This window comes from Cervus elaphus, chromosome 8 (assembly GCF_910594005.1).
Source record: "Cervus elaphus chromosome 8, mCerEla1.1, whole genome shotgun sequence".
NCBI classification, from domain to species: domain Eukaryota; kingdom Metazoa; phylum Chordata; class Mammalia; order Artiodactyla; family Cervidae; genus Cervus; species Cervus elaphus.
In genome coordinates, this window is record NC_057822.1 from 17,642,554 (window position 1) to 17,669,150 (window position 26,597).

The 26,597-nt window shown below is 40.5% G+C and overlaps 1 protein-coding gene across 23 annotated transcripts in view; it reads left to right on the top strand.

The window, feature by feature from the left end:
* The window catches only part of TRIP12 (thyroid hormone receptor interactor 12), a 149,564-nt gene extending 123,821 nt beyond the window's left edge, over positions 1-25,743 (top strand). For 22 of the 23 annotated variants that reach the window (XM_043909759.1, XM_043909757.1, XM_043909764.1 and 19 more), the window contains 13 exons: positions 212-339; positions 1,524-1,675; positions 2,353-2,495; positions 3,520-3,676; positions 7,792-7,890; positions 12,910-13,024; positions 13,319-13,473; positions 14,327-14,491; positions 17,520-17,684; positions 18,704-18,817; positions 20,186-20,280; positions 20,732-20,835; positions 21,739-25,743. In XM_043909759.1, coding sequence (XP_043765694.1) covers positions 212-339; positions 1,524-1,675; positions 2,353-2,495; positions 3,520-3,676; positions 7,792-7,890; positions 12,910-13,024; positions 13,319-13,473; positions 14,327-14,491; positions 17,520-17,684; positions 18,704-18,817; positions 20,186-20,280; positions 20,732-20,835; positions 21,739-21,935 — 1,789 coding nt within the window. In that variant the 3' untranslated portion in view covers positions 21,936-25,743. Of the gene's footprint in view, positions 1-211; positions 340-1,523; positions 1,676-2,352; positions 2,496-3,519; positions 3,681-7,791; positions 7,891-12,909; positions 13,025-13,318; positions 13,474-14,326; positions 14,492-17,519; positions 17,685-18,703; positions 18,818-20,185; positions 20,281-20,731; positions 20,836-21,738 lie in introns of those variants that run through there. The other variant, XR_006342373.1, reaches the window with a different exon arrangement.
* Positions 25,744-26,597: the final 854 nt, after the last annotated feature.

The window sequence follows — 26,597 nt, forward strand, 5'->3', positions numbered from 1 at the left end:
TTGGAGTTGGCCCCTCCTGGGATGGTGGTCTCGGGGTCTTTTCTAAGAATCAGTCCCACTGACATTTCTCCAAATCCACACCTAGGGAGAGAGTGGCTACATCTCAGAGAGTTGTTCTGGTAACTGTGCTACCTGTGGCTTGCACTTTGGCCTTGAAGAATAACTTGCAGTTTTAAAATCTACTTTTGGTTTTCGTACTCTATTACTTTAGGTACAAACCTGTGCGAGAGGACGAAGAAAGTAATAAAGATTGTGTTGGTGGTAAAAGAGGAAGAGCCCAGACAGCTCCAACAAAAACTTCTCCTAGAAATGCAAAAAAGCATGATGAGCTGTGGAATGGTGAGCGATGCCTACAGGGCAGTGGGTTGCCATTGCCGTGGGGCAGTGGGCTTCCTGCTCTCAAGGTTTTAACAGTGTTGTGTATCTAGTAGTAAAAGATTTACATATAATTTATAAAGATATAAATTACTACAAACACTTGGTTGCTTTAAACTGAACCCTATGAAACCTTATCTTCAGAGAATATTGGGGAAAACTTTTTGATGAGACTGGTCATTGGCAGGGTGTCCCTTAGCTTTTATTGTTATTCGTTATAATAGTATGATCTAACAGTTATAGAAGGAATAGAAAGTTTTGGCAGGTTATAAAATGACCACCGAAAGGAGCTGACACCTCCCCGTTGACTTCCTGTGTAGTATTTCCTTCCAGTCTGATTTTGCTCATTTCCCGCCCTTCTTTTTTAATATGATGGTAACCATGCCTCACTGACAGGCTGCTTTCCTGGGGGACCACTCCCTGTCAGGGATTTCCAGTCACTGGTGATGTTGAAATTTCCCTGGTCCATAGAAATAAGTGATCATAGCAGTTTTGTTTTCATAGAACCAAGTTTTTTTCAACATAAGAAGGTCTTTATTTTGAGATATTTGTCTCTCTGTTTTTGACATTAAAAAATTGCCCTTTTATGCAGTGATCATGTTGTACTTTTTAATTTCTTTGCTTGGTAAAAGTACATGATAACAGCTCAATCTTTTTTTTTAATTGCTCTTACTTTGTGAGATCTAACAGCAAAGGAATCTCAGATCCTACTTGAAACTGTCACATTCTGTCATGTCCTTAAAGCTTGCTAGTGTTTTTCTGTTTTATATGGTCATTTTAAACTGAATATTAAAAAATCCAGGAAATATCTATAACTCTGAATGTAAATATTTTGTCTTACTCCTCTATGGCCATTTTCTCGTTAACTTGTTTTTCTAGTGTAAAGGGGAAATGCAAAGTAATCAGTTTTTCTCCTCTACAGTGTATTTGTATGGGAGGGAAAGTGAAATATTCCTAAGCGTGGATGATTTATCTATAAGACAAGGAGGAAGAAATGTTTAAGCTATCAGTACTTACTAATAAGATACTGAGTGTTAAACCTTAATCACTTGTGGTCACTGTTTTAGGCACAATGAGATGATGCTGGCTCCATTAGCTACACCTTTCTAACTTTGATCAGCACTTAACTTTGAACTCTTGCCCTCTAGATGGAGTGTGCCCGTCGGTATCAAATCCTTTAGAAGTTTACCTCATACCCACAGCACCCGAAAATATAACTTTTGAAGACCCGTCATTAGATGTGATTCTTCTTTTAAGAGTTTTACACGCCGTCAGTAGATACTGGTATTACTTGTATGATGTGAGTAATTGTGCCTACTTGAAGTTTTCCTGTTGTATTGTCATAACACGTTATCTCATGGTTTCTGTCTAGTGGTTGATCAATTTCCTATTGTACTAGAAAGAAAAACAGTGATTCATCCAAATAGCAGGAATCCCAGCCCAGTGACTTGCAGTGTACTTGTCAGTGGGAACTTCTCCCTCCCTTTCCCTCCTTGCCCCCACCCCGTGGTCTTGGATTAGTTCTCTCGGCAGACTCATAAACTGTTCTCTAGCTTTAATTCGTCAAATCAAGCAACAGAGTAAAAATTGAACATTAATTTATTGTAATTAAATCTTTAGGTACGTTTAGCTTAAAGTCCATTTATTCAAGATGTATATGAGGTCAGACAAAAGTTGAATGCTATCTTAAATACATAAGAATAACGGAGGGAAGAATGAAGGGGAGTTGGCCTTGCTAGAAACATCAGCTGGTGTGTCCATGACTGAGCTAGTGCCAGTGGCCTGCGGGGGTTGGGATGTTTCAGCTATGCATTGTAAAAATTGTCATTTGGGTTGGGACATACCAACAAGAAACTGTATGTTAAAAGCCAGCAGGGGAAATCTTAAGCACTCTGTGTACATATTTGGGGATAAAGGAGAAGAGCAGAAATGTAATCCTCGTGTTTTACTACATCATAGACTTTTTTGTTTTTACAGAATGCAATGTGCAAGGAGATTATCCCAACTAGTGAATTTATTAACAGTAAGTTGACAGCAAAAGCAAATAGGCAGCTTCAAGATCCTTTAGTAATCATGACAGGAAACATCCCAACATGGCTCACTGAACTAGGAAAAACCTGGTAAGACAATCACTTCTGTCCTGGTGGGCTTAAGAGTGTTACCATTTGTGTTGGTCTCCACATAATTTGTTACAAAAGCATAGTCTTTAGTTGAGCCTATTTAATGGTGTCACTTTAGTGGCCAAACAGACAGGGTCAATTGGGGCCAGTCCTGGGTCTACTTGGTAGTGTTTTTATATGTGAAATAGGAAAGAGCAGAAGGATATTTGACCAAAGAGATTCGACCATCTTCCATCATAAAATTGGAAACCAAAGGTGGAGTTGGTTGATTGTCCAAACCTGTTTGGGTCCAGACTTACATTCTCAGAGAGAATAGGACTACACTGGTGAATACAGTAACCACAGCCGCATGTGACTGTATTTACGTTTAGATTAATTAAAATGAAAGAAAATTGAGTTTTCTAGTCACACTCTTCACATCCTTGCCTGAATTTCCATATGGACAGGATGGATACTGAATGTTTAGATCATCTTAAGAAATGCTCTTGGCAACTCTTTGTCAATATCTTCCAAAATCGTATATCAGGAGCTGGCAAGGCCTATGTTACTGCAGCGTTCATTTTTTTAAAAACCACCAGCTACCTTTTCACAGTTTTGAGTGACTTGACAAATGCCAAAACTTAGGAGGAAACTCATGAGCTTAGTAAAACCATTACTTGTGTATGTATGGTGGAATGGGGTGGGCTGGCAACCTGGTGAAGTGGTGATTATATTTTAAAATTTACCCTTCCCTAATCATGTTATACATATTTACTAAGAGATTCTTGGGTAGATTAAAGATGATCTTGGATGGACTTGACCTTAGTGGTTGAATTTCAGGTTTCATAGTGAATGGCTGCTTAATGCATTGTTACTAAATCTCTTAGAAAGTTCATGCAAGAATTATGAAAATTATTCAAAATTAGTTTGAGTAGACCATTTTTGATTACATTGTAATTATTAATCTGTATCAAATCAAAAGTTGTTTCTGAGATAGGATTTTTAAGTAATTCAGTTAATAAATTTATATTGCATCTTTTTACAGCCCATTTTTCTTCCCTTTTGATACCCGGCAAATGCTTTTCTATGTAACTGCGTTTGATCGGGACCGAGCAATGCAGAGATTACTTGATACCAACCCAGAGATCAACCAGTCTGATTCTCAAGATAGCAGAGTTGCACCTAGATTGGATAGAAAAAAAGTAAGTTTCTCCCATAAGTATTTAAAGTTAAGTCATACTGAGCTTTTAAAATAGTGGGAAAACTACACATGTGATGCATCTAATTCTCCCTGTTGGTTTAGAGACTTCATCAGTTCAGTCACTCAGTTGTGTTCGACTGTTTGTGACACCATGGAGTGCAGCATGCCAGGCTTCCCTGTCATGTCACCAGTTCCCGGAGTTTACTCAAACTCATGTCCATTGAGTCAGTGATGCCATCCAACCATCTCATCCTCTGTCGTCCCCTTCCCCTCCTGCCTTCAATCTTTTCCAGCATCAGGGTCTTGTCCAGTGAGTCAGTTCTTTGCATCAGGTGGCCAGAGTATTGGAGTTTCAGCTTCAACCTCAGTCCTTCCAATGAATATTCAGGACTGATTTCCTTTAGGATGGACAGGTTGGATCTCCTTGCAGTCCAAGGGACTCCCAAGAGTCTTCTCCAATACCACAGTTCAAAAGAATCAATTCTTTGACGCTCAGCTTTCTTTATAGTCCAACTCTCACATCCATACATGACTACTGGAAAAACCATAGCTTTCACTAGACGGACCTTTGTTGGCAAAGTAATGTCTCTGCTTTTTAATATACTGTCTAGGTTGTTCGTAACTTTTCTTTCAAGGAGCAAATGTCTTTTAGTTTCATGGCTGCTGTCACTACCTGCGGTGATTTTGGAGCAACAAAAAAAAAAGTCTGTTACTGTTTCCATATCTATTTGCCATGAAGTGATGGGACTGGATGCCATCATCTTAGTTCTCTGAACGTTGAGTTTTAAGCCAGCTTTTTCCACTCTCCTCTTTCACTTTCATCAAGAGGCTCTTTAGTTCTTCACTCTGTGCCATAAGGGTGGTATCATCTGCATATCTAAGGTTATTGATATTTCTCCCGGCAATCTTGATTCCAGCTTGTGCTTCACCCAACCCAGCATTTCTCATGATGTACTCTGCATACAGTTGAGTAAGCAGGGTAACAATATAGTCTTGATGTACTGTTTTCTCGATTTTGAACCAGTCTGTTGTTCCATGTCCAGTTCTAACTGTTGCTTCTTGACCTGCATATATATTTCTCAGGAGGCAGGTCAGGTGGTCAGGTATTCCCATCTCTTGAAGCATTTTCCACAGTTTGTTGTGATCCACACAGTCAAAGGCTTGGGCATAGTCAATAAAGCAGAAGTAGATGTTTTTCTGGAACTCTCTTGCTTTGTCAGTGATCCAACAGATGTTGTCAATTTGATCTCTGGTTCCTCTGCCTTTTCTAAACCCAGCTTGAACATCTGGAAGTTCATGGTTTACGTACTGTTGAAGCCTATCTTGGAGAATTTTGAGCATTACTTTGCTAGGGTGTGAATTGAGTACAGTTGTGCGGTAGATTGAACATTCTTTGGCATTGCCTTTCTTTGGGATTGGAATGAAAACTGACCTTTTCCAGTCCCACGGCCACTGCTGAGTTTTCCAGATTTGCTGGCATACTGAGTGCGGCACTTTCACAGCATCGTGTTTTAGAATTTGAAATAGTTCAGCTGAAATTCCATCGCCTCCACTAGCTTTGTTCATAGTGATGCTTCCTAAGACCCACTTGACTTTGCATTCCAGGATGTCTGGCTCTAGGTGACTGATCACACCATCGTGGTTATCTGGGTCATGAAGATCTTTTTTGCATAGTTCTATGTATTCTTGCCACCTCTTAATATCTTCTGCTTCTGTTAGATCCATATCATTTCTGTTCTTCATTGTGCTCATGTTTGCATGAACTGTTCCCTTGGCATCTCTATTTTTCTTGAAGAGATTTCTAGTCTTTCCCATTCTGTTGTTTTCCTCTATTTCTTTGCATTGATCACTGAGGAAGGCTTTCTTAATGTCTCCTTGCTATTCTTTGGAACTCTGCATTCAAATGGGTATGTCTTTCCTTTTCTCCTTTGCCTTTCGCGTCTTTTCTTTTCTCAGCTATTTGTAAGGCCTCCTCAGACAGCCATTTTGCTTTTTTGCATTTCTTTTCGTTGGGGATGGTCTTGATCCCTGTCTCCTGTACAACGTCACGAACCCCCATCCATAGTTCATCAAACACTCTTGTCTATCAGATCTAATCCCTTGAATCTATTCATCACTTCCACTGTATAATCGTAAGGGATTTGATTTAGGTCATACTTGAACGGTCTAGTGATCTTCCCTACCTTCTTCAGTTTAAGTCTAAATTTGATAATAAGGAGTTCGTGGTCTTAGCCACAGTCAGTTCCCCGTTTTGTTTCTGCTGACTGTATAGAGCTTCTCCATCTTTGGCTGCAAAGAATGTAATCAGTCTGACTTTAGTGTTGACCATCTGGTGATGTATATATGTAGTCTTCTTTTGTGTTGCTGGAAGAGGGTGTTTGCTGTGACCAGTGCGTTCTCTTGGCAAAACACTGTTACGCTTTGTCCTGCTTCGTTTTGTGCTCCAAGGCCAGATTTGCCTGTTACTTCAGATATCTCTTGACTTAGGTTTGCATTCCAGTCCCCTGTAATGAAAAGGACATCTTTTTTGGTTGTTGGTTCTAGAAGGTCTTGTAGATCTTCATAGAACCATTCAACTTCAGCTTCCTCATCATTACTGGTTGGGGCATAGACTTGTGATATTGAATGGTTTGCCTTGGAAACGAACAGAGATCATTCTGTTGTTTTTGAGATTGCATCCAAGTACTATATTTCTCACTCTTTTGTTGATGGTGATGGCTACTCCATTTCTTCTAAGGGATTCTTGCCAACAGTCATAGATGTAATGGTCTTCTGAGTTAAATTCACCCATTCCAGTCCATTTTAGTTCACCGATTCCGAAAATGTCAGTGTTCACTCTTGCCATCTCCTGTTTGGCCACTTCCAGTTTGCCTTGATTCATGAATCTAACATGAACCTTGATTCATAGACCTGCCTTAGTCATAGTCTTTGGTTTTCCTCTTATCCAGATGTGTTCTCCATATCTTCCTGTCAATCTCTTAGAATCTCTTGGGATTCTTCTTTACTCCAGTAAGAGTCCTCTCCCATCCTCAGTTTCTATAATAATTTTTATGATTGTTTTTCTCTTTCAGTCTCCATAACTCTTGTGCAAAGGAAGAATATTGTGTTCTTTTATTGAGACTTCCTTTTCTTTCTAAATTACGAACTCTGTGTCCCTTGTATAACTGATGCTTTTATGCTATAGGTAGAATTAATCAAATCCACATCATTCCCTTGGCGAATCAGTTCAATTAGAAGAGATACACCACATCCCTGATGTAGTTCATGTCTCTAAGCCAGTCAGCCCTTGTGTTGCTGATTTCATTTTTTTATGCTTCTCATCCTGGCCTCACATTGATTGCTCTAAACCACACAGCCTTGGGCTGTTTCCATTGAAGACCTGTCTTGTACTTCCCACACTGCACTGCCTTTTCCTTGGGACTTCTCTGTTCATCTGTTTCTTGCTTGCTGAGGAGTCTTATTGAAGTCTGTCTTCCTAATAAAAACTTCTGTCTCCATAAGTTTCATAAAAGCCATTAAAATGTAATGGCATGAAAGGGGGAGGGGGGCAGATGAGAGGAATGAGAAGTGAAATAGAAAAATGTTTTTTTAAATCCTGTCTTTATTCGTGTCATTTATCATTCTGAAACGCACAGCATTGGTAGAATTTGGGAATCTATCAGTACCTTTCTTGGTACCATGAATCTCCTCAGTAGATGTTTGCAGTAGTGCTTGTAGGATCTCTGCAGGTCAGAGCCAGTAGGTCTGCAGCTCACCTATCACCTGCATGGTTACTTCTCTATCATCTGTAAATGTACCCAGCGAGACTTTGTGGAGCCACAGCCTTGAATTCCATTGATGTTTGAGAAGGTTACAGAGATCCTTCCTTTACCACCTTGAATTTTCTGAATATCCCATGGCTCAAGATAGTAATTACACTCACATCTAGCTTTTCTTCATGATAGCCAGATGTTGTTGACATTTGTAGCTCTGTAGCTATATCTTAAAACATTTTCTGAGGTGTGCTTTTTTAAGAAATAATTTTCAACAGTTGAGTTGATTCTCGACCCCCATCCCACTGAGAGAAATGCCCCGTGTTTTATTAAAATCTCCTCACATTTGTACTTGCTTTTGCAGCGTACTGTGAACAGAGAGGAGCTGCTGAAACAAGCGGAGTCTGTAATGCAGGATCTTGGCAGCTCACGGGCCATGTTAGAAATCCAGTATGAAAATGAGGTGAGCTTAGGAGGCTGTTGACTTGTGCTCGTGACAGGATGACTCTTGGTGAAGTTCTAAAAGACGATTGGGAAATTACCTCAGAACTTGAGATTCAGTCTGTTTTCCCTTCAGTGGTTTGTTCCAAGTTCTCCATATTTGAGTTACATTGTATAATGAAAGACAGGGGCTTTTTTCCCCCTGGCATAAAAGCAAGTGTTTGTTTAGGTTGATAAAGTGAAAGGTTTTAAATATAACTTTGAAAATCTTCCAACTGCTGTTTACTGAGCTACAACTCATATATAATAAACTCACACTTTTGTCATTAAGTTACACAGTTCTGAAAGTTGACAGATGTATGCAGTCTATGAACCACTACCACATCAAGATGAAGAATAAAATCCCATCACCACAAAGAGTTCTTTTCCACCATTTTACAGTCAGTCCCCAGCCTTTATTCACCTTGCCTTTGTTTCCTGTGACCTTGATAAACTTACTGATTCTAGAACTGATTCTAGAAATTTCTAAATTGATCATTTGGGAGGGTTGTAGATACAGGGCTTGGGCAACTTTTCTATAAAGAGTCAGGAAATAAATATTTCAGGCTTTGTGGGCCTTCGGATCTTCATCAGAACACCTCAGCTCTGCCTCAGTAGCCTGAACATGGCCCTGCACACACAGACACGAAACAAGCATGGCCATGTGTCAGTGAGACTTTATTTATAGTCACTGAAATTTGAAGTTGTATAATTTTTACACATTGTGAGATATTATTCAAGAATTTTTAATATTGTAGACTCGTTCTTAGCTTATGGACTGTACAAAGCAGGCAGTAGGCCTGAGCTATAGTTAACTGATCCACATTGGAGACAGTCATGTCATCAATGAAAAAAGACAACTTTTCTTTCTAATCTTTGTCTTTTTCTTTTGAGATGTTTTTAAATAGCCAGGCCAATGCACCAGAGGCTCAAATAATAATTTTCTGTCTACTTTGACCAGAAGTATTAAGTCTCCTGGGCGTGCTTTCCCTCCTCTTTCCCTTAGGACACAACTTAAGTCTTTAGATTTCTAAAACTCATGAACATAACATACAATGTTCCATTATACTGATTGCTAGCTGACTCAGTTGCTCAGTCGTGTCCAACTCTCTGCAACCCCACAGACTGTAATCAGCCAGGCTGAAGAGATACAGTTCTTACGTGTTTACAAGCCCAGATATCTTATTTATGGAACTGTAAGATCTTCGCTCTAGTCAGCTCCGTCTGCTTGGTTATTTAAACATGCTTTGTCTACTTTTGTTTTTTTTTGGTCTACTTTTTTTGACTCCATATTTTCCTCTCACCAGGCATGACTGTCCTTTCTCTCTCATCCTTAGTGCCTCTCTTCAGGTTGCATTTTACATGAGTCCTAAACAAGTTCAGAATAGCATCACAGATTATTCCAGGGAACAGGATTGAATTACTGATAGAGAAATCATAATTTTATGATTTTCATTAACGAGTCTCACCTGATGACTCTGGAAACAAAGAGTCCGTGAGCCAGCTTCGTTGAGGAAGAGGAGTAGGGAGGGGTGCTGACTTCATATGTGCCCAGTACCTCAGGTTATAAGCCACATTCAACCGTTTAAGTCAGCTGGTGGCTGTTAGGAAGTCTTTCTCACTAGCTCTATAAGAAACTTGATCCAAAATGTCAGAACAAAATGGGCTCCATTATCAAATAGAGATGACTGGTAAGCCAGGGAGGAACTAAGCCAGTCTCTGGGCTCAGCAAACAAGCCCAGGGTTTTGAGCTGCAGATGACCCAGCCGCCCTGACAGTGAAAGGTTAGGCGCCTGGACTGGCAAGTCCAGTGCTGCCACTTACTAACTATATGAAGTTGGGCAAGTTATGTAAACTCCCCAGTGATAACCCAACAAAGGGCCCAATAAATGTCCCTCCCCCCCATTGTGTTGTTAAAATGATTAAATGAGCTAAAATATAAAAAGCACAACATTATCTGTCACATGGTGTATGTTAGTATATAAACTTTAATTTTGGAAAGGAAAAGACTCAAAGTTTCAAATAAGAGCGTTGTCTTTTTTTGATTGTTTTTCAGTGTTTGTTTCTAGACCTTTATGTTTTTCCTGCCTGTTGGAGAGGAAGACATTTTCCTCTACCCTTCTAGGTTCTTCTGGCTGGTCTACGAAATTGGCATGGGGCAGATTACAGGAAAAAATGAAAGAGACTCTTAACTCATCAAAATGGTCTCAGCTCTCATCTAAAATACCACCTTCAGCCCAAAGACAAAAGAGGATGTGGGGGTAGTGGTTTCAGACTTCAAAGGAGAGGAAGGCAATTCACATGGAGCAGATGTTTAGTAAACAAATATTTGCTGGGCCAGGCAGGAACAGTGGGACCCAGGAGTGGACTCTGTTCTCAAGGCCCTGTGCCCCACCACCCTACCCCAGCAACTGTCCCTGGCCGTCTCTGTCCTTTATTCTTTGCAGATGCCACTGCTGATAGCTCTGTTCTGGGAACAGGCCCTTTGTCTAATTCTTCTCGGCAGTTAGAGTGAGTCAAAGTTTCTTCCTTTGTCTTTTGGGCCTTGATTGTTTTCCGTTGTAAGTGATCCACATGCCAAAGAAACATTTTGAGATTGGCAAGTTTTGTACCTCCACATTCCTTTAAAAACTGATGAAGCAAAACTAGAATATCTGCTTTTCTTTTTCTTTTTTGAAGGAATGGCTGGGTAGGACGAAGATCCCTGAAAGGTCAGGTTGGTCTGCAGGGTTGCTGGTCACCCAGTGCAGGGTGACTTGTCAGAGCAGCTGTCCTGGTCCTTTATCCCAGAGACTTGCTAGGGTGAAGGCGGATGCAGTGATTCCTGTGTCGTTTAATATTTTAAGTTGAGTCTGTTTGACTTTAGAAATAACAATATTGGTATGGAGAAAACAGGCTGCTTTGATCTATGATTTCTGTTTAGCCTGGGGTAATTACGCTGAAGGGAGGTAGGGATAACTGCTGTAAAGCACCATCTGGTGGACGCCAGATGCTACTGCAGTTCTTCTCTGCCTTCTTTTCCCACCTTTCTCCAGAGCTGACAATTGAGTGGAGAACAAAAGACCCAAAGTCCTTACTGTCACGGAGCTTTTAGTTTGGGAAGGCCCATACACACTCACTCACTCATGTGCGCATATATATGTTAGGGTGTGTGCTGAAGAAAACTGAAGCAAAATAAGAGCATGATGAGGAGGGGGTAGGTGGTGTAAGTTGACATTTGAGCAACAGTCATTACTGACTTCCCTGGTGGTTTAGAGGTATAAAGAATTCACCTGCAGTGCAGGAGATATGGGTTTGATCCCTGCTTTGGCAAGATTCCCTGGAGAAGGAAATGGCAACCCACTCCAATATTCTTGTCTGGAAAATCCCATGGACAGAAGAACCTTGTGGGCTACAGTCCCTGCGGTTAGGAGAGTCAGACAGAAGTTAGAAACTAAACCACCACTAGCATTACTATCTAGGGGAAAGACTGTCTCTTAGCAAAAGAAAAGTGAAGCAAAAAGCCCTGAGGCAAAATTCTTGTCCTGCTGAAGGATGACAGTAGCTAGAAGGTGTCAAGGGATCACACGGGACATGCAGGCCTAGCTCAGAATTTGAGCTTCTGCTAGAACGAGATGGGGAGCCTTTGGAGGGCATGGAGGAATGATGTGAACTTGGGCTGTACGAGGATCACTCTTCGAGCTGTTCGAGTAGGATGTGAGATGTAAAGACGCAAGAGACCACTTAGCAGGCTCCAGCACTGGGCTAGATGAGAGATCCTTTGGTTACCAGTTGAGCACAGATTTTGAAGATGGGGTTTCCAGTGTTTAACGGAGGGTTGTTACATGAGGTGCAGGAAGGGGAAGAGCCACGGGTGGCTCCAAGGCTCTGGTTGCAGCAGGGGGTAAATGCTGATAGCAGTTAAAACTGTGTAGTGACCAACGTGAGCTGGGGCAGGAAGCGTTGCCAGGTCCAAGCAGGTAGCTGTTTGGAAAGTTACACTTAACTTACTCAGTGGACTAGATCTAAGCTAGTGGGGGTGCCTTTAAAAAAGCAACTGTGTTAATGGTAAGGTAATGCCCATTATTTACTAGTATTCAGTAAGTGAAATAGAACCTTCCTGACAGCACTATGGTTAGAGTAAGCTTATAAACTATGGTATTAACTTGTCATTAGTTGCATATCTGATTTATGGTGTGAGCACATAGGACATGAAAGTTATGATGACTGCCAGGATCGCGTGTCTCATGGAGGAGAGTTTTTTACTCAGTGCTCTCCCTTTGGAGCTTGTTTAAAAATATCAGTGCCCAGGCTGTAAATCAGACTCCCCCAGATGCCACCCCTCCCTGTGTATCCTCCGGGGCACCCCAGGTCTGAAGCAGTACCAGCACACTCTGAGTTAGCCCTGCGGGTGCTGATGTGAGCTCAGACCTTCGTGTTTGTGTGTGTGTTTTATTCAGCAACCTCTATTAAATGGCGAATAAGGTGCCCAGGCACTATGAAGGATACAAGGTAATTAAAGTTAACCCAGGTGAGATGCGCCGTTACTGTAGAGTGAAATCATGGTAGTGTAAGGTGGTGAGTCCTTTTGCAGCCAGAGTGTAAGTTCTGAAAAAGGAGCAAAGTAACTGGGAAGATACAGAGGCTTCTGCAGAGTGGACATGCGAACTGTTCTTGGACCAGGGGAACAGTTCACAAAGAGAGAAGGGAAGGGGATCCTTTCCAGACACTGCCATCTATCCCTGAGGCCAGGCAGGGCATGAGGCTGCAAAACTAATCTTATCAGTGCACGAACTTTAACCATACAATTTAAATGTTGGGGCCACAGGGAGTGGGAAGTGATAAAGGGCTCTCCATCCAGGTGACCAGGACTGAGGGAAGACAGACAATTTGGGGAGTAGGCTTGAATACATCCTGATAAAGAATTGCTGTTAGTATTGACTTTGCCAAAAGGTCAGCAGGTTCAAAAGGGGGACAGCACAGATTGTAAAATTTACCTTGTCCTGCTTTTGTTCCTCTGTAGGTTGGCACAGGTCTTGGGCCTACACTGGAGTTTTATGCACTTGTATCTCAGGAACTGCAGAGAGCTGACTTGGGTCTCTGGAGAGGGGAGGAAGTAACTCTTAGCAATCCAAAAGGTAATAAATCATCTGTGAGTGTGTCAGTTTGTCATTATCAGGTAAAGGGCCCATAACAATTCATTATATATGTTTAGCTTACAGTGGAGGGCCAGGCCCTCTGACCTAATTTCTTTTCACCTTTGTTTTCTCATCTATCAAATAAGATGAGGCCCTTCCAGCTCCAGAGGATTTCATTCTGTGATCTGCTGACTGATCCTGAGAATACTAAATTTCTTAAATGTTCTTAATTACCGAGTTTTGTCTTGTTTTGTGAAATGACACCTAAGGTTTGGTGATTTACTCATTTTATAGGAAGCCAAGAAGGGACCAAGTATATTCAAAACCTCCAAGGCCTGTTTGCGCTTCCCTTTGGTAGGACAGCTAAGCCAGCTCATATCGCAAAGGTTAAGATGAAGTTTCGCTTCTTAGGAAAACTAATGGCCAAGGCTATCATGGATTTCAGATTGGTAAGTTTAGAGTTGTTTTTCTACAGTTCTTTTATACTTCTGTTCTATGCCAGTCCCTTAATCCCCTACACTTAATGCTGTCTTTTAAGAGAGTGCTTTCACAAATGTTAATGTGCACATGAATTGCTTGGAGAATTTCTTTGAAAATCCAATTTTGGTTCAGCAGCTCATGGGTCAGGCCTGGGTTTCCACATTTCCTTACCAGCATCCAGGTGATACCCAGATGCCAGTCTGTGGATCACTCTTATGGCAGCAGAGGTTCAGAGAATCAAGGAACATTAAGGGTGGCTTTAATTTTATATATTATATATATATATATATCAGAGAATTTTATAAATATATAAAATTCTCTGGGGGATCTTGGTTGAAAAAAATGGGCTGTTAATTATTTTTGAAGTTTCATTTTAATTACAACTAATTGTTTCTTTTAAAAATTCTTATTTCTGAATATGCAGTAATAGAGACTAAAGTAGAATTATGTTCACTTGGTCCAAAATAAAGTAAGCTGCCTCTGAACATCTCTTGGTGTTGAGGTCCTTATGGAAAATATACGTCCATCATTGAAAGCTTCCTTTTTTGGGTCAGTGTTTAAATAGGAATCTTCAATATTAAGTTTTTTTTTTCCACTGTCAGGCCCCCAGATTGAGTTTAAATGGGGACAGTTTTGTGTAATAAGAGAAACAGTTTTTAAATTTGTCGTTATCCGGCTCCCCCCCCCCCCCCCCCCCACCCCTACCCCCGCCTCAGGGATTACTTGACCTTTTAAAATGACCTCTTCAAGTGTCACTTAAAGAATGGAGGCACTGCTAGAAGCTTAATGTGACTATTACAGCATTTGCATCTTCTCTTGTAGGTGGACCTTCCCCTGGGCTTACCTTTTTATAAATGGATGCTCCGGCAAGAAACTTCGCTGACATCACACGATTTGTTTGACATTGACCCAGTTGTAGCCAGGTCAGTGTATCACCTTGAAGACATCGTCCGACAGAAGAAAAGACTTGAACAAGATAAATCCCAGGTAGGCTTAGAAGATGGGGTCTTTGTTAAGTGATTTCTGTTCGGCCTGGTTATTATTTTTATATTGGAAGAGTTTAATTGTTATTATAACAGCTGAAACATACGATTTTTACAGGGGGTAAGATGGCCTGTAATAACAGCAGATGATGAACAAGCAACTTGACCAGCAAATAAAATACACCTCTAACTAAAACCATAGGGCTTGTTTTATTACATTTTAGGTGGATGTTATGTATCCGGGCAGATACTCTGTCATATTGAATTTTTTCAGTAAGCATTTGAATCAATAAAGCTATTCTTAGGGCAACAGATTGATTTTCTGGAAAGATGGCTTAATATAGGAACAACCTATTTGTTTCTAGAGAAATCTCAGGAAGGTATTTTTAAAGGTCATGGTGGTGTCACTATTTCTTGGTAACATCTGTTGAGATTTCTCTGTTAGATCTCATGAATAATCTTGATCTTTATATCATTAATGTATATTTTTCATATATTAACAAAATAATTTGATTCAGTCTGAGAGTAATAAGGTTCTGTATCTGACATTGGAAGAAGACAGAATTTTATTTTTTGAGAAGCGGGATAGAGTCAGATGTCTTTATATTGGGGCAAGTAACATGGACCAGTGATAAATCAACTCGTATATTTTGTAAACTGCATAAAATAAGAATAAAGAATTAAGATTCTATAGCTAGGTAAAAGGTTATGTCTCTCAATAAGATAGGAGCTTATTGGAGATGGGGCTTTTAGAGTACCTTTTTGTCAAGAAAGAAGATGATTTGTAAGAATTTTATCTCCCATATTTATTGATAATTATTAATGGTAATTTTTTGGTAAACATTTATTAAGAGAAATTGGTTTTTAAAGAAGCCAGATCCATCTTTTCCATGTAAGATCTGTTGTCTTAGGATTTTTAAAACCAGTTAGGTTTATGCTTACCAACCTTGTAAAATTTAAACTACTATAATCTTATTTAAGATCATCTCTTAGGTAAATAATGCTGTACCACCACAAACCACCCCTCCTCAAACCTCTCCCCCCACCAATAAAGTACAATTCATGACCCTCTTCCAAGAGCCTTACATGTATTAATTCATTTAATCCATTGTGAGATACACATGTTTTTGTTATCCCTACTTTACACATTTACACATGAGAAACCCGAGGCAGATAGTTTGAGTTGCCTACCCAAGGTCACTTAGCTGAAATACCTGAGAGCTGGACTTCAAACCCAGGCTCTCTGCTCTGGAGGCCACGGTCTTAGAGCTTTTACAAGCTCTCTTATGTATCCTTGTCTCCTGTGTAGTCTGCTGCATTCTCTTCCTCAAATCTTTTGAAATTTGTTCTTCTAATGTTTATTATCTGATGTTATCAATTTAAAAGTGTAAGATGTGTAGCACAAGAACCACATTCCAGAAAACTTCAACCAGAACTTGAAGACTGGTGGTATTCTCAAATGTCTTACTTCGTTATTTATAAAGCATACAGATGGAACAAGGTGTCCAAGCTGAGCTTCCACTTGGTAATTTAAATTCTTGAAAAATACATGAAAAATTGGCTAAAGCGTAGCTCTTAATTTAATATGTAATATGTAAAATGGCTAATCCCTTTTAAACATCTCAAGGACATACTGTATATTCTAGATTCCTATCAATAATAGCATTGTTTAGAGCTTTCCAGTGGGAGAGTTTTTATTAAGTCCTTTTGCTGACAGGCATTTCAAATGAAAAATGGAAAACCTTTCTTGTGTGTGTCATGAAATGATGTACCCAAACTGAGAAAGATGTAAACATGTGTTTTTGCAGAGAAGCAAAAATTCTGAACAAAGTGTTTTACCTTAATGTTAAATAACTCTGCCCCACCCCAATGCTATGTTTTGATTATCTGGAATCCTAAGCGGCTTTCAGTTTCCTCTTTTAAAAAGTATTAACTAGAACTTCCCAGTTTTTGTTGTTGTTGTTGTATAAGTGATTACTTTTCTGCATCTTGACTGTCTAACCTCTAGGAATTTCATACCCAGGGGCATCTTTAAATCAGAAAGTCATTCACCTTCTTTCTCCTGTAACTTCTTTTTCTTTCTCCTGACACCTTCTTTTCAAAGAGAATTTGCAGTTGTGTGTGTTGGTCTTTGATTCAGAAATAATATTTTATGTAAGGGCTTCAAAATCTTAAGCATTTTGTAAAAGTGAGTAATACAAACTGCTATTAACATGCATTTGTCTTCAAAGTGGGACTTGACTTTTTTTAGGAATTCGTTGAAACCGTTTTTCATCGTCATCTTGCTGTGTGAATACAGAGTTGTTAGTGCTGGGCCTGCAGTAATTGAATGAAGGATCTCTGGGTGTTCTTTAGACTTGAGCTTGCGGAGAAAACAAGTTAACTACTTTTACTAGAAAGTACATTATTTGTATTTACAATTTCCTAACTGTGTTGTATTACTTAGTATTTGCTACGTACATATATTGGAATTAGCACTCCAGAGGAGCCTGGAGGGCAACAGTGCATGGGGTCCCAGAAAATCGAATACAACTGAATGACCTCTTTTTTTCCCTTGGATTCATTAAGTTTAGCTGAAAATTTGTGAAGTTTGTCTGGCTTTAGAGCCTGCACTCTTAAATCAATCGTTATGCAGACTATTCAGTTCAGTTCAATTCAGTTGCTCAGTTGTATCCAACTCTTTGCAACCCCATGGGCTGCAACACGCCAGGCCTCCCTGTCCATTGCCAACTTCCGGAGTTTACTCAAACTCATGTCCATTGAGTCTGTGATGCCATCTATTATGGCCTGTGAAATGTGTTTGAGTATGGTCAAATTGAGTAGCAAACATCTCATTTTGAAGGAACACTCAGTCTTGTTTTCTCACGTAAAAATAGTTGGATTTTGAAGTGTTTATGATTATTTCCTATATGATCTCAGTGACTTTGTGTAGATTATAACAAAGAAAGAACAGGCTCAGAGCTAAAGAAACTCATACAGTTTATTAGCCTTTCTTTTTATTTGTGACAAACACCCTTCCCCCCTTTTTTTAGACCAAAGAGAGTCTCCAGTATGCATTAGAAACCCTGACTATGAATGGCTGCTCCGTGGAGGATCTGGGATTGGATTTCACTCTGCCAGGGTTTCCTAACATTGAACTAAAGAAAGGAGGAAAGGATATACCGGTCACCATCCACAATTTGGAGGAGTATTTAAGAGTGCGTACTGGCCACATCCCCTGGAGAGAAGGCCATTGGTGGTCACGTGGGGTGGGGCCGACTGCTATGAGGGAGGGGGTGGGATATGCGATCCGTGGCTGGGAGCTGCTGCACAGACTGGTTTGAGACCGTCACCGCCCTGGGTGACTATATGAAGTCCCTTTTCTCATGCCTTAACTTCTGTTTGCACTTGAGACATTGTCAGATATTTCACAGTATGCCTCATGTATAGCTGTGAACTCTGCCTTTAAGCTTGAATGCCATCTAATAACATCATATTTTCTTAGTTTAAGAAAAAAATCAGTGAAAAGGAACATCCCTTGTGTTGTCTCTAAACTGCATTTCTGCTTTTCTCTCAAGCCACTTAACTTGACCTCATTGCCTTTGATGCTCTCCATACCTGTGTACAGACGTTTATGTTTGTTTGCCCTCTCACCATCCTTGACCTATTTATTAAGGAAAAACAATTTCGTACTGATCCAAATTATATTTTAGATTGCAATCTATATGTCTTTATCATCACTACTTTTGGAAAAGTTTCTTTTGTTTTATTCCTGACTTTGAATGGAAAGAGCATTGGGTTCTAGACAAAAAGCCACCTACAGCTCTGAGACCAGACTTTTCCAACAGATGGTAATTGTGACTCTTGAAACATTATCTTTAATTCTCAATAACATTTCATCCTCTTGGGAAGTTTCATGTGGTTTTCATTTGGTAAGGTAATTTGTAACTCACAGGGATGTTATGTAAATAAATTTTTAAAACACACTAAATATAAATGCATGTGGCATTTTTTACGTATTCATAATGGCCAGACCCTGAATCAGAAGTTAACCTGACCTATCTGTTACTTACACAGTTTTCTGCAACATATTCTAAAGATCTTGGAATTTTTTTTTTTAAGTGATCAGGAAGGATATATCACTCTACTTTGCCAAATATTAAATAGGAAAGAAACTTGGACTCTGGTCACAGATTTTTAAAGAATTTTTTATTTTATTTTATTTTTTTTTTTGCAGCTGGTTATATTTTGGGCACTAAACGAAGGTGTTTCCAGGCAATTTGATTCATTTAGAGATGGATTTGAATCGGTCTTCCCACTCAGTCATCTCCAGTACTTCTACCCAGAAGAAGTGAGTAGCTTGTGTGCAGAAGAAATGGTCATCTCTAGTTCCATACCTGTAATTAATCTTAGTGAGGTATCTCTGTGCTTTTTAGTCAGATACCCTATTGTTATGAGCAAATAAAATTGTGGAGGGTTGGGCGTTAAGAGGGTAGTTTGGGAAAAATAAGATCATTTCCTAAGTGAGAATGAATATTCAATATGATGTGAGTATTTTTTTATAATATATTTTCTGGCTGAATCTGCAAATCTTTGAATGACTTAGCATTTTACTCTCAATTATTTTTGTGTCCATTTTTATTTGCTACTAATTTGAAAACGTGTGTACCTGGCACTTTTAGGCACTAAGTGTCACCTGGAAATGAAATCAGCAAGGGTTGCTTTTGGAATTGGATCCTGGTCCCCACTGCCTGGGGCTTCCCAGGTGGCTCAGCAATAAAGAATTTGCCTGCCAGTGCAGGAGATGCAGGTTCAACCCTGAGTCAGGAAGATCCCCTGGGGAAGGAAATGGCAGCCCACTCCAGTGTTCTTGCCTAGGAAGTCCCATGAACGGGGGAGCCTGCAGCCTACAGTCCGTGGGGTCGCAGAGAGTCAGATGTGGCTTAGTAACTAAACAGCAACCTCACTGCTTAGCTGTGTGACCTTATCCAGGCTTTCGTATATAAGCTGACTGGCTCATTCATAAAATTGAGGTAAACTCTGTCTCACTGAACAAGATACATACAGTGCCTGACAGTGTAGTAGATACCAAATTTCACATGTGCCGAATGGATTTTCTCAAAGTAGACAAGTCATCCTGCAAATGGGCAGTCAACCAGGTGAGAGATGGTTTAACTGGATGCTGATCTTAGATTTTTATTCTAAGGACATGAGCATTTCTTTCTTTCCAATATCTGTCCTGTAATGACTGTCTTAGTCCTAGACAACCGTCTGGCATAGAAGTGCCTTTGCAAAGCGGGAAAACCTCCCTGTTTGCTATTGGTTCAGCTTTGTTCTCCCACATCTCCTGCTCAATATTCTCTCTGTTAGCTTCTGTTATTGTGTGCCCTTGTGTTTGTAAAAGTCAGAATTTATAAGATCTCTCTGGTCAGAGGTAGATTATGAAGTTAAAGCCTCTAAAGAAATGAGAAGAATTAGGTAGGTTTTGATTCAGATTAAAGGTTTCTCTGGAACCTAGTCCCTGCAGATGGTCAGGGCACCGGTTACTGTCAGCTACAGAGGAGAGTGAATCTGTGATTAATAGTGGAAGAGCACTTTGTATAAAGAGCACCAAGCAGAAGCTTGTGGACTTCATATCAGCTCACCACAAAACCGAAAACGTGTGCCACTTGGCTCAGTTATGTCCTTAGTAATCTGTTGCCCTTGTTTAAACACACAGCTGGATCAGCTTCTGTGTGGTAGTAAAGCAGACACTTGGGATGCAAAGACACTGATGGAATGCTGCAGGCCAGATCACGGTTACACTCATGACAGGTAAGGCCTGGGCTCTGCCAGGTTTCAAATACACATATAGGTCTAGGTTTTAAAATTTGTTAACCTACTAAAGGAGGCTTTCCAATATTTTGGCTTCTTTTCTCTCAAGACTGGGACTTGAGGACCGAAAGGGGTTTGGGGGCTTTTTTGCCCCAAGTGTTTTCTGTGAAAATGGGCAGAATAGGCAAAGAAGGGGATCCCAAGGTCACCCCATTAACCATTTTGTGTACAGTAGAGGGGAAGTACCTGTATAGTCCCAGACAAGTCTCATTTATCAGCAGAGTAGCCATTCCATTTGAATTCCAGCTGTAACAACAGAACAAATCTATGTGCATTTATAAAGTGAATTCATATATAGTCATATTTACATTTAACAGTCTCTAGCTCATTGTAAGTCAGAAATGTATTTTAATATGATGAGATAACTTTGATGTATTTATTTCTGTTGTAGTCGGGCTGTGAAGTTCTTGTTTGAGATTCTCAGTAGTTTTGATAATGAACAGCAGAGGTTATTTCTCCAGTTTGTGACAGGTAGCCCACGATTGCCTGTTGGAGGTGGGTACAACTATTGATTTATTGTAGCTGTGTGGAGGGGGATGGTGAGAGAGAGAGTGTGTGTGCATGCAAAACTTAAGTGCCAACAGCAGGATATTTTTTGACTTACAAATGCCTCTTAGTTCCCTGGTGGCTCAAATGGTAAAGAATCTGCCTGCAATGTGGGAGACCTGGGCTCAGTCCCTGGGTTGGGAAGATCCCCTGGGTAAGGGAATGGCAACTCATTCCAGTATTCTTGCCTGGAGAATTCCATGACAGAGGAATCTGGCGGGCTACAGTCCATGGGGTTGCAAAGAGTCAGACATAACTGAGCAACTAACACTTTCTTCTTCTTTCTAGTTATATAATATTGCACTGTTAAGTTTTCAGGGTGCTAGGAGACAAGAGAGATCACTGGCAAGGCAGTTCATAGAGACTCTTAGACTGAAGTAGGATTGCTCATGTGCATGTAGTACTGCTTGCCTGTACTCAGATTCTCAGGCATTTGTACATGTTATAAACCCTTAGATGAGAAGTGGTTCTAAAGTCTGTTTTTTTCAGAGATGAATCCTAATATGGGTTGAATTGGCACTCTTTAAAAAACACAAGGAAAGCATAAAGCAGTGTTTGCCGCCGTGTCATAGTGACTGAATGGTGAATAAAGCAGGCACCAGAGTCCTTCCCCTCAGCGTATCTTGAGTGGGTAGAGTTCATTACCCAAGAGGAAAAAGTGCCTTCTTGTGTGGTCATTTTGTGCAGCAGAGCAGTGTTGGACGTTTTCTGACGGAAGTAGATAAGAAAGGGTACTGCTTGTGATTCCAGACCGATTCTCATGGTTGAGACACGAGTTTTCCCTGTGCTTTCTGATGGGCGTCCCGTAAACTTACCACGTTCCTTTGTCCTTCTTCCTTCCCTCTTCATCAGGCTTCCGGAGCTTGAATCCACCTTTGACCATTGTCCGGAAGACCTTCGAATCAACAGAGAACCCAGATGACTTCCTACCCTCTGTCATGACCTGTGTGAACTATCTTAAGTTGCCGGACTATTCAAGCCTCGAGATAATGCGGGAAAAGCTGTTGATGGCCGCGAGAGAAGGGCAGCAGTCGTTCCATCTTTCCTGATCACATCAGGAAGCGCGGTGTCTGCCTGTTACAGCAAAAGACAGAAATCATGATTTCTTTTCTAAATGTGTCACCTGAGTCAAGGAAACATGTTACGCCTTCTCGTTGTAGGAAAATGGCTTGCAGAATATAAAAGAGACACTTGGTTCCTCTTCATTAATGGCCCCATGGACTTAAAGTGATCAGGCCCTAAAACGTTGTTGTGATGAGGTTTCTTTAGCAAGTTCTTGTTTAAATTATCATTTATTTGACGAGTGAAGTTTTTAACTTGCTTTGCTGTGTGAAATTTAAAAAGGGATGTTTTTCCAGGCTGAAACAATAAATGTCGCTGTGCAGTTTAATTCTGGGCTGTGTGTATCCATCTAGCTAAGTCTGTAGTTTTGCTTCCTCCAAAGACAACTCTTGTACAGAAATTCAAGCTCACGTGTGTTTGACAAAAACAGTTTAGTAAGTGAGCTCTGTGCTTTCTGCTCCGCACCCTCCCACCCTCTCTCGAGTTTCCCCACCCGACCCTTGTATGTCTGTGCTACTCACACAGGTTTTTTGTGTACAAAATCCACAGTTGGTACATCTTCGTCCGCCATGGGCTTTTGTTGTTCCATGTTCTCAAATTAAGATATAATTTAAAATTCATGGAATTGAAGTATATTGTCAGTATAATTCAGCCCTTATAACTAGGTAGCTTTTTCCAAGAGCTTAGATGTACCAGAGCCGTGGGGTATCACTGGCCTTACACGAGGGACACACTAGGACTGTTTACTACATGTGATTCCCGCAACCACCACCTCCGTAGTGGAGGCAGGGAGAGCTCGTTTGTTTCTTTTGTGTCAGTTAAAAAGTTCTGCAACTTGGGCTGGCCAGTGTTTATTATTCTATGGTCAGAGCATTTTGAATTGATATATACGGTTTTAAGCAAAATTAGCAGTTTACATTCCCTGTTGGAGTAGAAAAACAATTTTTTTCCTTTTCCCCTTGTTCTTGTTTTTAAGTTTTTCCCCCACCGTCTTTTGTTCCTCCAGTCTCCTCTTCCCCTCTTCCTAGCGCTCACTTGGGACAAGCAGCCCGGCCTTTGTCTCCACCTGTGAGCAATGCTGTCCAGTTTTCTGTGCTGATTTCTCAAATCTGCAATAATTCATTAGGTTCCTGTTTTTACCTGAAAATAAAGTTTGCTTCACCTTTTTGTTTATATTCCGTGCTGTATGCATAACTCAATTGTGTAGATGCATCTCAACGCAAGCAGATCATCACAGCTCTATGATTTGCATCATGGCTGTTTGCGCTATTCAAAGAATTGAGAATAGCAACTTGAAGAACATAACTGGAAGGAGAATGGGAGGAGATTCCTTCCTTCCTTCCTACGGTTCAAAATTAAGCCAGTTGCATAAAATTTGAGAGAATTTCCATAGTTCATCTTTGTGAAAAAGTGACGAACTGATCTTTTTTTTTTTTATTGGACTTTGAGAAATCAATTTTGTTTGTTCTAAAGTCTTACTTCATTGATGTAGAAGCTCCTTTGTTCCCTATTCCACCACCTTAGAGAAATTCAGTGGCTTGTTTTATTTAGATTACTTTGTCGTTTTACACTCAAATGGCCTTATACGAGCATCTTCTTAATGAACCTGGGCAGTGACCCTGGTTGGGTGAGTTAGGTGTTAGGTGGGATGGAGCAGTGAGTGCAAACTGAGGCACCTCCTGGGTCCTTGCAGAGGCTCTAGCGAGCAAAGGGCTTCACCTTGGCATCACCTTGAGGGGGCTGTGTCTCTGCAGTTCTAGATCAACACCATAGGACCTGTGCAGTTTAATCAAGTGAAACTAGTTTTAATGAATGAACTGATTTGTTTTTAAACTGTTCTGAAACCTTTTTACAGACTTTAAGCACAAAAGGTTTTTGCCTGAACATAATGTTTTTGTTCCTCTTTTTTTTTTTAAAGGATTCTGTTGTTAAAATTCCCACATATGTATAAACAATGTTTCCTATTTGGATATCTGTATTTACCATTTCAGTCATTTCATGGCCCTGGCAGATTTGGCCTCATTGATGTCAGCATCTAATGAGTACATTAGTTGGTTTCTGAATCACACTCTGGAGCTTGATTGTTTCAAAGTCAGTAGTTAACCTGTTTAAAAGCTCTCAGTCCAGCTTAACTCCTTAATTTGGAGGTGGTGGGGGAGTTGGTCCTTGGTTAATTAGGAGCAGGAAGACCCTTCCCATTTTCAAGCAATCTGCCTAGGACAGAGGCCTTAATACTGCATCATAGGGAAAAATATCCTTCATTTGCTGTTACTCCAGTTATGCCTTAAATTTATTTGCTGAGTAACCCTGTCACCACTCACTGCTCTCTAAGGAGGCTTTACACATGTAGACAGTTGGATAGTGACTAAGACCTTGTTGTCCTTTTTAGGTCTCTCTGAGGTGGAGTCAGTCAGATGTTAGTCATAGCTGATACCAACTGTGGGGTTGACATTCAGACGGTGACCGATTTGCTCTACTTCGTAGATGAAAATGTTTTTAACTATTTAAGAAGGAAGAGTTAGTGAAATGTATTCCCCTCCTCCCAGCCTCTCCCCCCCAACTCCACTCCCCTAAAGTGAATTGTGAGTGTCCAGTAGTCTCATTAGGAACAGATGTGGAGAGAATTCTAGATGCCTTAGCTAAACCCAGCCAAGTCCTTCTACACAGTCCACGGGACACTTTCTGCTCTTCCCGTTTCAGCTCTGCTTCCCTGAGTTGGCGGTGATGAACTGCCCTTCAACTTAGCATTCTCTGAAGAAGGTAGTACCCTAAAGTCCTTGTGTCCCACGTTTGGCTGTACTTGTGAGTTTGGTACATAACATGGAAAGGAGAGGTATAGCTGGCTGGCCGACGTCACTTCCTGTCCTCCTCTGGGGCATCCTGTGCATAAAGGCCATTAGGGTTGAGCGACAGCCCCAACTTCTGCATCTAAGACGTGAGATTCAGCTCTTGCTTTTTCCACAGTAAGGATTATTGCCAGCAAACTGAGCGTGTCTTCCTCTTAGTCCAACAGGTGTTGAGACTGTGCTCCCGATTCCTGTCAGTGAGTAGACAGGAAATGGGAATGTTGCTGATATTCCACGGGGAAAAAAAAATGTGATGAAAAAGGAGACTTGCTGGGGAAAGACCTAACTGCATTCAGAAACCAAATCCTCCTGGGAGAGGTTCTGGATGCTGAGGTTCATTCTTCATCAGCAAAGATGATCAAGCCTTTAATTCAGTTATCTTGGGCTTTGGTTGTTTTGACCCTCTTTATTTTCCCTACTGTAATGAGAACATTGTTTGAAAATGTCGTACTCTGTATTTCTAACTCTGAGAAATGCTTTTGTATGGGTCGTAGGTTTGACGTTGCAGTAGTTGACATACCTGGTAAGGGATAACCTAGTGACAAATCACTGAAAATGCTTCCTTTGTTACCTCAAAAGAAAAAAAAATCCAGACAAAATATAGCATTTATATTTATAGAAAATGGAGAATTGGCTGTTTTCAAGACCTTCAAGTTAATTCTTATGCAAGACAAAGTTCTTAACTCTAAAGACTTGTTCTGCATCAAGGAGACACTCTTTAATATTGGAAGAGGTGGTTTTATTTTTACAACAAGCCTACTCATACTACCAAACTTATAACCAATTGCTGATCTCCTGTGTAAAGCATTTTTTTTCTCTTATCTGAAACAGTGATTTATATGAACTGTTGGAATAATGGAACCTCAAAATACAGATGTGTATGTAAAATTGCATAAATGCACTGACTTCCTTCTCCCTGAATATATTTTTAATAAACAGCATTATCCTACATGGTCAGTTTTATTAAATTACGCACAACTAGAAGGTTCTTCTGAGAAAGGGGTATGCTTGTGTGGGTGGCTTTTGGAAAGCTTCCTAGTGAGGTAAGTAGCACAGTAATCTTAGCCTTTTGGGGAACAGATTACAGCAAGTTACAGGAGCCAGATGTGTTCAGGGAGATGACCAGAGAACTTGCTTGTTGGTAGAGAGAGATGGCACCTCTCCTGAAAACTCTGCAGTGGTGAAGCAGGGCCCTGGGGTGGGAGGTACGTGGCAGTGCACAGACATTAAAGCCTCCTGCTTGAAGCCCCTTGAAGTCACTGTTCCTTGCTTTCATGACTGGCTGCTCTGCCTTTGACCAAGGTCCGGATCATCAGCCTTTTTCACTGAAATTTAAAAAGAAACGTCAAATTGATTTAGGAAAGCAAAGGAAGTGGGGGTTTTGTTTGCGTGCTTTGCTTTTCTTTTTTTTTGTACTGGGGTATAGCCGATGAACAATTTTGTGTAGTCTCAGGTGGACAATGAAGGGATTCAGCCATGCATGCACATGTATCTATTCTCCCCCAAACTCACCTCCCATCCAGGCTACCACATAACTTGAACAGAGTTCCATGTGCTATACAATAGGTCCTTACTGTCCTTGTTTTTTAAGAGTGACGACTGAGTTTAGGGAGAGTTTTGTTGCTATTTTCAAGAGAACAAATGAAATATATATATATTAGTTCAGTTGCTTAGTCATGTCAGACTCTGCAACCCCATGGACTGCAGCACGCCAGGTTTCCCTGTCCATCACCAACTCCCAAAGCTTGCTCAAAGTCACATCCATCAAGTCAGTGATGCCATCCAACCATCTCAGCCTCTGTT